The 13,016-nt window shown below is 37.0% G+C and overlaps 1 protein-coding gene across 1 annotated transcript in view; it reads left to right on the forward strand.

Annotated features, from left to right (window-relative positions):
* CERS6 (ceramide synthase 6) overlaps positions 1 to 13,016 on the forward strand; it is a 332,575-nt gene that overhangs the window by 175,350 nt on the left and 144,209 nt on the right. The window contains exon 4 of the mRNA XM_004601129.2: positions 1,779 to 1,836. Within this exon, the coding sequence (XP_004601186.1) occupies positions 1,779 to 1,836 (58 nt within the window). The remainder of the gene's footprint in view (positions 1 to 1,778; positions 1,837 to 13,016) is intronic.

Here is a 13,016-nt window from a genome sequence, read left to right on the forward strand (position 1 = left end):
TCTTTGTAGATTTTAGAATTATTACCTTAATCTAATGTTTGGATGCTTTCATCAAATCATCACTGGTTCTCTCCGTTTTTATTGTTCCTTCCTGAATTCAGGTTTTATGATTTATTAGGTGAAGCTTTTCAGAAGATTCAAAGCTCTTTTCTCTTAGTTCTGATCTTGATTTTATAGTGTTTGAAGAGTCAAGCGGGAAGGAAGGAATTTCTGAGGGATATTAATGCCTGATGTTGGATCTTACTCAGTTCTCATCATCATTTTTCTTTTATCTAAAGACAGAAGTCATATCCTCCAAAATATTTTGACTGTAACTCAAATCAGCTTCTAAAATTACCTCCTTTAAACCTTATTTGACAATTTTCATGGCCCACAAAACAAACAACAACAAAGCATTATTCCACCTGAGTCCCAGAACTACTTTCTCTTTTGTGTTCATTTCTGATTTATAATCCCTATACTATCAATGTGTAACCTTATAAATGCTAGAGAATGCTAGCTGGTATATACAGGCACAAATGTTCTGAAGCAGAAAGTATGGTAAATAAAATTGGGCATTAATTTCTAAGGTAAGTTTTTTTGGTACATACATAAATATGCATAAATAACTTATGGATTCTTCATATTTATTAATGTCTTGTTTCAAAACAAGTATTCAGTCATTTACTATGAGAAGGGGCTGGAGAGATAGTACAGGGGCAAAAGCTTTTGCCTTGTAATCAACCAACCCTGGTTTGATCCCCTGATTTGATCCCAGTACCCCAGACACCACCAAAAGTGATCCCAGAGCACAGACCCAGGAGCTAGCACTGAGCTCTCCTGGTTATGGTCCCCAAACATCATCATCATCATCGTCATCATCATCATCATTATTATTATCATCATCATCATCATCATCATCATCATCATCGGTATAATATGAATTTAAATAAAACCTTAAATTTTTTCCTCATTAAAAAAGTAAAAATTAGCTGTATATGGGCTGGAGCGATAGCACAGTGGGTAGGGCGTTTGCCTTGCACGTGGCCGACCCGAGTTCGATTCGCAGAATCCCATATGGTCCCCTGAGCACTGCCAGGAGTAATTCCTGAGTGTAAAGCCAGGAGTGACCCCTGTGCATTGCCAGGTGTGACCCAAAAAGAAAAAAAAATTGGCTGTATAGTTTGGATTGGTGTAGGAGTTATTAAGAATTGTACATTTGATGGATGATTTCAATTTCAAATGCTTTCATTTAGCAGGATCTTCAATGATGACAGTAACTGTTAAAGGATGAAACAAAATCTTACTTGATTTAAAATATTAGGCTTTTATTTTGAATTTTCTTTTACCCTACTGAGACTCAAATCCAAAGCCTAACACATGTAAGACATCTGCTCTGCCAATGAGTCACATCCCAGACTTTCAAGGGTTTAATTTTCAAAGCAAATCTGTACATGAGTTAGGTACTTATTATTTAAAATCTCAACCAGACAGAAATACATTGCATACCTTTGTGTTGAAATATATTCCTTCCCGACCTGACTTGAGTAACCAGAGAAACATGTTGGGGAAAGGCAAGATGAGCAATGGACAAATTTGTTAACAAAAACAAAATTTTTCATGTTTACTACCATTTAAAATATTTCCAGAAAGCCATGCTTGAGCACATGTGAGTATATGTTTTCATCCCCCACTGAGATTGTACATACTTAATTCATGCCTGGTTGGGGTGGGACTGGTATTCTGTGAAATATATAAACTAAACAAAATAACACATTTTTAAAAAAATCTTTTTACAGGTGGCGATTTTCATTTTACCTATATGTATTTACCTATGGAGTTCGCTTTCTGAAAAAGGTAGGATCCATCAAGTTATTTCTATAAAATTTTTATGTAATGATAAGCCTGTATCTCAGTTTCTGTACATGACAGTAACATTTTAAACAATCATAACTGACTTGGTTAGAGTTTTCAGTACATTTTTCTTCAGTTTGCAAAAATATTTGCAGTTTTTTTCTTTATGGTAAAAAAAATTCAGAATAAGCTTAAAATACTTTTAAATTTTAAAATTTAAATGTTAAATTTGTCTTTCTAGTGAAAGATGTTGGTAAGTCATCTGACCAAGTAATAATCTTACTTGTTTATTACTTGTGGATATTAGGAGCCTTATAAAAACCCATCTGAGGATGGGTATTGCAACATTGTGTAACTGAAATCTAATCACTAACAACTTTTGTAACTGTGTATCTCACAGTGATTCAATAAAAATTAATTAAAAATTTTTTAAAAACCATTTGAGGTTCTGAAAGAAATTAGTTTCCACACTCAGTACACAACTTGATAAAAATCAGTAGCTGCAATATTGCACTATAGTCTGTCTTTAGTTGTTTGGATAGTATATAAATACAGGGCTTTACAAACAGCTGATCCTGGTTCCATCCCTTATTTGGGATCGACACTCATTGCAGGTAGAAAAGTCAGCTTCTTTCCCAGATTGTATTTCTTCTGCTGCTGCTTTACTATTCCTACATGAGTTGAAGTACCGTAATCTAAGGAAGTAATTCTTTGGATTGCTATAGTCTGTTCCCACCCCCCACCCCTCTCCACCCCCGACCTTCACCCCTCTCATTTTCAATGTTTAATGGCACTGCTCACAGATTAGGCTCTTTACATTCAAGACTCATGAAGACTTAGATCATGTTTATGCACATATGAGCACTAGTGATTTTACAGAAAACAGGGCATTTGGCCAAGTGACTTGCCCTGCTTGTGAATTTTCATGTAAATAATGATGTGAAAATTGCAAATGTGTTTTTGTTTTTAAAGTCTGAGTTGTATTGTCTGCCTGTGGCCAATTCTATTATAAATAATAGTTGTTTCCCGGTATCAAATTTCCTAGAGAAAATACTCTTTTTACTTTTTTTTTTTTTTTTGCTTTCTTTACCCTTTACTTATTTTTTTACCTAATAAGACCCAGTGGTGTAGAGGACATTTGAATAAGTTACAAGAGGATGAATGTTACTCTGAAGGCTTCTTAAGTATAAAGAAATTCACAGAAGGGGTAAATAAACAGAGTAGAACGTGTTTATTTTGGAACCGTGCTATTCTGGTTTTCAAATTTACTTATCTGGGGGGAAAGATGGAAAGAATAGCTGTAGGGCTTTTAGAGTTTGAACTTGAGTAGCCTGGAAGTGGAAGTTGCTTTGGATGGAATTTCAATGGATATGGAAGAGATGTGCTCCCTGCAAATGTGAAGTGTTGAGTTGCTTACTGACATCAAGGTTTGGAATTTCTGTAGGGTCATGTCAGTGGTGGGCTTTTGTGGTGAGGAAGAAAAGATGGTGAGAGCCAGGAGCACTTTTCAGCCCTTTCCTCTGCATATGTAGGATATTATCATGTGGTCTTTTCTTTTTCTCCCTCTCACACAGCCAGCCTGGCTATTTGTTAACTGAACAGGAAACACTTTTTGACACTTAGCTCTGCTTCTCGGTGTCCCTAACCACACTGAATGGAATCAGAATAGTTTTACCACCATCGCCTGTAGCGGTATAGTTAATGTCTGTAAAAGAGCCTGTCAGTGAACATTAGCTTGGAAATTGTATTTCCTTAATGGATACCAGTTTCTTTCACCTGTAGGTAGTTCTAATGAATGCTATGAAATGTAAGTAAACAACTGCATGTCATTCTTCTTGAGAAGCTATTTGTAACTGGGGGTTCTTTTACTCCTGTCTCAAAAGCATGTGGAGATGGTGATGAATGAGCTGCATAAGTTAGTATTAATCACTATGTAAGCTAGAAAAGGGTGCAGAGAATTAATTTATGTGAGCAAACTAGCAGAAGTAGATTTCTTTTTTAAAAAAAATTTATCTTTTATTTATTTATTTTTTAAATGAAATATCGTGAGAGCAGTTACAAAGTCTTCCAATTAAGTCTTGGTCATACAATGATGAAACACCCGACCCTTCACCAGTGCACATTTTCCACCACCAAAAACCCCAGTGTCCCGCCCACTACTTGTATGGCATATGATTTCCGTGTTACTCTCTCTCTACTTTGTTTACATTCAATATTTCAACACCAAACCCACCATTATTATTTGGGCTTTTACCCCAACATGCAGATCTGCTGAAAACACAACATTAGACAATTTGTTTTCTATTGCTGATTATGAATTGCATATGTGATGCACGGCCACAATAGGGGCCGGGCTATTTTAGAATTCTGAAGTTTTAATAATTAAATCCGGAGGGATTTCTGCCCTAAGCTGCTGAGTTCCGAGCTTTGTTTCTGAGATCATGGCCAATAAGCAGCTCAATCTCCAGCCAGAAGGCTCATTCGTGGGCAGCAACTCGGGGGCTCATAGGGCTGGGTGGGGGGGAAGGTGCAGGGGAGGGCTGGCTCCGCCCCCATCCCATAAGGCCCCGAGTTCCTAATCACTGTGGGCCCCTCCCTGGCTGTCCCTAGGTCTCTGGAATATGGCAGTGGCAACCGAGCTGCCAGTGGAAAGAGGCCAATGCAAGAAACCCATTCCCACCTGGGGTGGTCCAGCGCCAGAAACCTAATGTATTCCAGATGCATTTCTGCCAAAAGCCACATGTTTGATATTCAGCAATACAATGACCGATCACCTATCACTCCACCAATGCAAACCTTCCACCACCAATATCCCCATTATCCCTTTCTTTTCCATTTGAGTCCTTTCCCTGCCTCTATGGCAGATAATTGTTCAGATACTATCTCTATAGTTTTGGGCATTATATTTTGCTTGAATATTTCCACCACCATTAAACCCTGCCTTCTAGGGACAAATGCTAGATCATCTATTTTTCATTGCTCACTTTGTATATCAGGAAACATCTTACGCGGCCGAGCAGCTTGGAGAAATAGTCTTGGTCCCCACATACCGTAGCCATGTTTGTAGAAGCTCATGGTTGCCGGAATTCCATCTGGGGAAGGAGGAGAGACTGCACCTGCTCCATCTGGGGCAACCCGGTGTTATCAGATTGGTCTGGGGTCCAGAGCATTCTCTGGCATTGTGGTGCCCGTTGGCCAGGATTCTTCAGTGCTGAGTGCAGCAAGATGGCACAGAGGGTGGGTTGAAGGCATGAGGAAGTAGATTTCCTAAGCCATCTTTTCCAACATTACAGCTGAAGAAGCAGAAATCAAAGAGGGGATGGACATTTTAAAAGTCTCAGAGTTGATATATTAAGGCAGAATCTGAAGTGAAACACCCTGTACAATCACATATTTCAGTGCTTCCTCCACTAACCTGAGAATGATTTTGCCATTCCTCGCTGTTAAATTAGCAAACTTAACTTAGCACAGTTATTGTTTCTACTTAAACGAATTTTAATAATTATTTTAATGAGGATATTTAAAATAGATTTCTATTAACTTTCTTGGTGTGGACACTATATTTGCCTCTCTAACTTCAAGGGGGGAAAACATTTTGAAGACAGCATTAGAAATAATCAAAACAAGTTAATTCAGATGTTCACAAAACCCTAGATGTTTTAAAATAAAATAGCAGGATAGTAAGCCAATTTTAATAGGTTAAATAGATCATGGTTACTTTCTACCCCATATTGCATGGGCTTGGGAAACTTGTCCAATTGTCTTTTGGCTCTAAGTTATATGTTGATATTGTAACATTTGCGGGGACACCAAGCAGTGCTCAGGGGTCACTCCTATCAATGCTAGATCTGAGGTTCAGTGCTTGGCCCAGTGATCCAGCTGCTCGGGCTCAGTAGTTCTGGGGCTACCAGGGTCTGTTAGTGCCTACTGAGTGGGCCATGCATTGTCAGGGTTTGAACTCAGGGCCCAGGGCCTCCTAGGCCTATCTTGCAGCCCTTTGAGATCTCCCTGACTAACGTCATAACATTTTTAATTTTTAATTGTTTTGGTTTCAGAATCACATCTAGCAGTTCTCAGGGGCTCCCCCTACCTCTTCACTCAGGAATTTCTCTTGGTGGATACTTGGGGCTGCTGGGAGTCCAATCTGGGTCAATGGTGTATAAGGCAGACTCTTACTTGCTGTACTATCTCTCTAATCCTTGCTATCACATTTAAACTCCGTATTTGTGAAGAATTTAACAGAGCTGATCAGTAACCTGTTTGGAACATGATGATACAGAACAATAACCCAACTATAAAGATGTTCAGATAGTATAACCAGTAGTTCAAGTGTTGTAAGTTTATCTTGAAGAAAGAATTGTACAGAAACAAAACATAATGTGTGAAGCAACTTATTTGATATAAAATGCATATACATGTAGAAAATCCAAAATATAAAGCAATCATAATTTTCTGTTATTAAATTTTGTTATCAGAATAAGAAAATAGCATGCAGCCATTTAAAAAACAACTACAAAGGAACCATATCATTTATTGATCTAATAAAATGTTAAATTTTATTACCATTCAAACTTTATATAAAATTTGTAATTTGTTACAAAATATACATATTTATATACATGTACACAATATATATCACAGATATAACGAAGATAATAAGTAAAATGAAAATATTTCTTTTAGAGTGGCAGAATTATGGGTAGTTAAATTTTTTTTCAAGATGTCTTTATTGCTTTCTTCCTTAGTAAAAAATTAACTCTAAGTACAGGAATTAGAATAGCAGTGACTATATAGGTTTAGGAATAATTGACTTGTGAAAGAACTTGCAGATGAAACTTTTAAAAAGAAAGTAAAAAAATAAGTTGAATTTGAATTCTATTTAAATGGTGAATAAATGGAGAAATTTTGTCAAGCAAACAAAAAAGAAAGACAAAACACCTCATATTATTGTTTGTCTTGTTTCTCCTGTTTTTTTTTTTATCCCTGAACTTTATCTTACTGCATTGCTCAGAATGCCCTAGAATTACCTTAATATAGACTTTGTGGTCTAATTGGATTTTTGTACGATTCAGATTCATTTCCATAGCAGATTTATATGGCATATATTAAGCAATAACTAGGAATTCTTCATTCCATATTGCACTTTAAAAATTTTCTCTCAAAGTTATTGCACTCAGTCATGATTAATTTTATATATAAAAATGTTGCCCAATGTTTAAGTGTTCAAAGATCAGAAATAAAGAAGGAATGACAAAAAAGCCCTTTCACAATGGAGGTTTCAATACTTTTGGAAAGGATAATGACTCAGAAACATTACTGACTTAGTGCATAGATAGGAAAAAAATTTAAATCATTGATAATAGTCATAATAACCACAATTATACTGTACTGTGCACTCACAGTGACCAGGCATCACATTAACCACTTATCGATCATTTCTTATGTTGCATAGTACAATTTGTCATCATTGTGAGGTGAAGGAAACAAAATTCACATAGGAACAGTAATTTTCCTGAAGTCATATAGGTTAATAGTCAGTGGAGTTGTAAGATTGACGTCCAAGTATTTTTGGCATTGGGTTTGCATATATCACAGTAACATTATGTTACTGACTCAGAGTTACAGGGCTGATCTAGATTGACCAGTTAAGAAGAAAAAACTAAAAGGTCTTTATTTAATATTATACCTACAAAGTTAAAACTTAGTGATTATATTCAGAAGAACCAAATCAAGCCCCATACTTGCATTATTTGTCTATTGAATGAAGTTATACTGGTTAAGTAAAAAAAATAAATCATGACTTGCTGTAATCTTGACATTTGGGAAATTAGACCCTTTTTTAATACAAAGGAATGTTCATTGTGAGATCTTTTTTCCTTTGTGATACCTATTTATTTCCTACAATGTGACCAACATACACGTTAATATTTGATTTACAGTACAAGTTGCTTGAGGCAGTTTGGTATTTTCTACCTCTTGGGTGGTGTGTCTTAGGTGAAAAGGTTCTTTGCTTTGGAAATAGAAAAACGTGTTCGCAGATGATAAAGTTTCTTCATCAGACAGAGGTTATAGCTTGGGGCTTTTTGTTATAGGAGTTGTAGTAGTTGAATTGCAGTTGCATAAAGCTTCCTCAAAAGAGCATCTTGAAGGTTTAACTCAGGCTTTATGTTGAGGGAATGACCTTCTGTATACTAGAAGCTTCCTTGAGGTGGTGAGGTACACAGCTTTAGACTTTAACTTGAGGTTAAAAAAGATTTGGAAATAGAAGAAAGATGCCAAGACACAAGGTGACTGCTGCTCCATGGAGTGATGTTCACTTTTGTGTAATTATTTTTATACAAATTTGTGGATTTGTTGATGAATCCACAAATCTTATCTTTCCAGCCCACTTAAAATAATGATGTAGAAATTCTGGAAACAAATAGCTAACATATTTTAGAGGTTATCAAAATAGTACTTAAATATGGCATTCATTATTAGACAATGCCCTAAAGGCATAGTTACACTTTTTTCCCAAACTTTTAGAACAGATTTTGACACTGGAAAACAGTGGTCTTCATTTTTATGCTGAGGTTACACTACCTTTACAGGCTAGATTCTGTTAGTATTCTTCTCCTGTTTCCATGGGGAACACAAAACTCATCCCTCTCAGAATTCAGGTAATTTAGTACAAAAAATTGATCCATGTATCAAACTCTACCTACACGTTCTTTCTGCATTAGCTGAGTCATCACCTGACACTTAGAGAAAAAAAAAACTGCACTTACTGAATTCAACAAGAAAAGAATTATTATTATTAAGAATATTTTTTATGTAGCTGAAATTTAATGGCTTTTGCATATAGTGCTCATCATCATAAAACATTTTCTTCAGCAATAATGAAACCGACCAGATGTTATTTGCTTTAAAACAACAGCTTTCTGAGAGAGATAATGAGGTACTCTACTTCTGCTTGCCAAGTCTGTGCTCTCTCTCTCCAGGGAAGCCCAGTCTTACCTGTGTGTTTGGGGGAGTTAGTAGAGATATTTTGTACAATACTTGGGGGACAGGGCAGCAGGCATTCTGACCTAGCCAGCTAATGCTCCGATTAGAGCACTTCTGGCTGAGTAACTGGTTGAGAGAAAATATAGAAACGGCCTGCTAAAGTCAGCTGTAAAGTGGGACAAAGGGCATAATGTTTTACTTCAGTTTTGCTCCCTATCCTTTAAAAATGCACATGAGAATATGCCTGTCTGGTAGAGGTCATTGTTGTCTATTTAGAATTAACTGAACAATTATGATGATGCTAGTCACCTTGAATTCCAGAGCACAGCAGTGGTAGCCATTTAAATCTCCAGGAATGTAGGCTTTCAAAGGCAGTAGCAAACATTGATAAACATAAATAATTTTTATTGATAAAATTAATCTTTAGCAGGTGCTGGAGCAATAGCACAGCAAGTAGGGCATTTGCCTTGCACGCGGCTGACCCGGGTTTGATTCCCAGCATCCCATATGGTCCCCTGAGCACTGCCAGGAGTAATTCCTGAGATGCAGAGCCAGGAGTAACCCCTGAGCATCGCCAGGTGTGACCCAAAAAGAAAAAAAAATCTTTAGCAGTAGTACTGAATAACAGTTTTCCTTGGGAGGTGTGACATTCCTTCCAATGAGTGTGGGTGTATTTCCAGTGCCTAATGGAGATACCATCACAGACAGGAATAGGACGATCTACATGTGTAAGGGTAGAATGAGAGGTATCAAGAGAAATTAATGTTTAGTGTTAGGTTGGTTCCTATCACTGTCTATATTAATTCTAATGATAGGAAGAAGGGTGTAAAAGAACCTGCTGGAGTTCTGGAAATGTTCTGCATCTTCATTTGCGGGGGGGGAGGGGGCACTAGCATAGGTGCACACATATTTAGGCTTATGTTGTAGGTAGAATATGTAGTTACATTTCAATAGAAAATAAGACTGCATAATAGTTCCTAGTAATTCTAGAGTTGATAACTGGAAACAGGGCATAGGCATTTGAGAATCAAAGCTTTAATTAAAGGGCATTCCATCCATGGCTCCTTAAGAGTTCTGCCTGCTATCAGTAGGAGATGCTGATCTCTGTTACTTTGTTCATTCTCTCATGTAATGCCCACTGAGCACATGCCCTGTGATGAGTTTGTATAAGACAAGTAGCAGATGAGCCCAAGTCCCTGATCTAATGTTTCTGCTTTTCCTTTCCCTGAGAAGCATGATTATCAGAGAAATGTTAATCAACTTTTAAACCATCTACTCTGCACAAGATTTAGTATTAGCTAAGGAGAAGGAAGATATGGTTCCTGACTTTTAAGAATCTTAGAAGTTTGCTGATGAATTAGAATTTGACTGAAACTTAGAATATGAGACTTTGTAATACAGGCTTCTATTTCAGCACAGAAACTACAGTTGAGAAATGGTACTCTGTGTGCCAAGTAGGTTGCCTTTGATGGAGAATTAGTGAAAACAATTTTAGTACTAAGAAGGAAAACTGCAAAAATACAGACCTATTTGAGATTTTATGAAAGTAGAATTGGGAAATGAAACTAGGGATGTGCTCGGGAAGGATTTGAGTGTTATACTAAGAGATTACAGGCTATCCTGTACATCTTTATCGCAAAGATAGAGGGTGTTCTTGGGGGAGGGGATTCTTACTTCTCTGTGACCCAAGTCTGCAGTCTTTCATCAGCTAGCTCCTGGCTCCATTCTTTCATGTCTTCTCTGTTTCCTCTTCCCTTCTTTCTCTGCATACTCAAAGTAGAGAATAAATGCATCTAGAAGCTATGGGTAAAGCTGCAGAATCTTTCAGTTACACCCACTCTCCCAGCCTTATCCATGTATGAACTGTTAAGAAATTGCAAGCTTAATTCTCACCAGCAGAGTCTAACCACAAGACGTTTGTGTTACTATTCCATTATGACTGCTGTCACATCTGGAAGCAGCGTGGTAACCATCATCCTTCCCACTTCACCCTATTCTGCCTCAGCTTCCTCACTTTTATTCTGGGTTGGCATCATTTCTGGAGACTTTTAAACATGTTTTAGAATCCTACCCAGTAGTTCTCAGACTATTCTTGTTTTTGTACTCAGCAGTGCCCCTGGCAGTGCTCAGGGACCATATTATGCCAGGGATTCAACTGAGGTAGATGCATGTAAAACAAGTGTTGTAATCCTTGTACCATCTCCAGCATCCTTTCAGAAGTTTTTTTTTAATTAAGCTGATTTAACTATGTTTAAATGGTACATTTTTTCTTATTTTTAATATATCTTTTACTGAAGTTTTTGGCACCAAAAATGTGCATATTTAATGTATATATCTTGATGAGTTCGATGGTAAGTATATACCCATGTAGATATTATGGGGATAAGTATATACCCAGTGCTCATGGAAAATACCATAAACTTACTGATCTTAATTTAGACTGCTGATAGAAGTGGGATAGAAGTCTTTTTTCAATTAGAATAGTGTCCTTAAAACATTTTCAAGACCATTCTATAAAAGTTAAAGAAAATTTTATAAATTTTTTCTTGTAGGATTTGTAATACAGGCTTTCTTTTCTTTAAATATAAAATAATTTCAAGTTTTAGGTTTAAATCTTTAGTCAAGTTTGTTTTTGTGAAGTATAAGGATCCAGTTTCATTCTTATAAATGTAAATATCTAGTTTCCCAGCACAAATTAGTGAAGAGACTTTTTTTTTCTATTGTGCATTTTTCCCCCTTTGATTTATTCTTTATTAAATCCCCTCTCCCCCCACTCCACGGTGATCTGGAGGGGGATTAGGGCCATGCTCGGTCATACTCCTGGCTGCTGATAATTTGGTACTGAGTCTGATGGCTACCATACCACACCCAGTTGTGCTGAAGATTGGACTCACACCACCAGACAAGCCCAGCATGTACTTTTCTGCTTAAACCATATCTCCCTTTGTGTATTCTTGAGGCTTCTGCCCTAGCTTCCTGTAGAAAACCCACTAAACAAAGTCCCAGCTCTTTCTCCTTTTCTTTTCCATATTCACCAGCACCTTTGACAAAAACAAACACAGAAAACAAAGTAACACAGAACTTCGTATTGTGGGCCAGCGAGATAGCTCAAAAGGTTGAGCACCTGCTTTGTATGCAGGAGCATTGGGTTCAGTTCCCAGCACTATATAGTCCCCTGAGCAGTGCCAGAAGTGACCCTGAGTACTGAGCCAGGAGTAACCTCTGAGCTCTACACCAAACATTAATGTTGTGTACGAAGGTACGTTGCTACCACTAGGTTTACTTATGAAGTTGTCTACTATATAGGCTTTCATTTAGTGTGTAAATATGAAGTATTTATCTATGTGCTGTTCTCTCAAATGTAATCTGTGGACCTATGAGCTACCCAAGAATACCTCATAGCCCGTATGTATTTCACCCTGGTGCTTAAAGTTCTAACAATGCACATATATATATAGTTCATAAATCATGAGTAATGGAATAAAAATATGTGACTTTGCTATTTTATAGAAAATTTATATGATCTTTTGGGAAAAAATCTTGAAAATTAATGACTGGAATTAAGTATAAAGATTATGTTACTCTACTTTAAAAAATATTTTGGTTTTGGTTTATAACACAGTTAATAATGGTTTCTTATGGACATAATTATAGCACCACACCATTTACCAGTGTACCCATGAAGGATCCAACTTCCTCCCTCTCACCCCCATCCTGTTTTGATTAGTTATATGCATAAAGATAGCTTGTGATAAAATTAAATAAATAAATAAACTCTATTGCCTTTCTTCAGACTGCTCACTTGAAGTTAGCCAGATTCTTTTCATTCATGATTAATGTATTGAAGCAGATTTACCCTTAGGTTCCAAAAGAAGAATGGTTTGGATAGGCACTACTTTGCCTTGTGTCTAAAGGAGAATGTGTGTGTGTGTGTGTGTGTGTGTGTGTGTGTGTGTGTGTGTGTGTACACTCAGTGTGGCTAGTAGAGCAGGTGATTGATTATAGCATCTCACTGCAGGAAGTGACTGAAGGTCCTTGCAGATGACTAAGATGACTAAGTGACTCTATCCTTATAACTGCACAATCAGCAAGAATTATTCTGATTCCCAGGTCACTCCTAGACTGAAACATTCGTATTCTCCTCTCTCTTTTACTATACAAGACATCCGAACAGTATGATGAAAGTTTCAGAGTGAGGT

Source organism: Sorex araneus, chromosome X (assembly GCF_027595985.1).
Source record: "Sorex araneus isolate mSorAra2 chromosome X, mSorAra2.pri, whole genome shotgun sequence".
Taxonomy (NCBI): domain Eukaryota; kingdom Metazoa; phylum Chordata; class Mammalia; order Eulipotyphla; family Soricidae; genus Sorex; species Sorex araneus.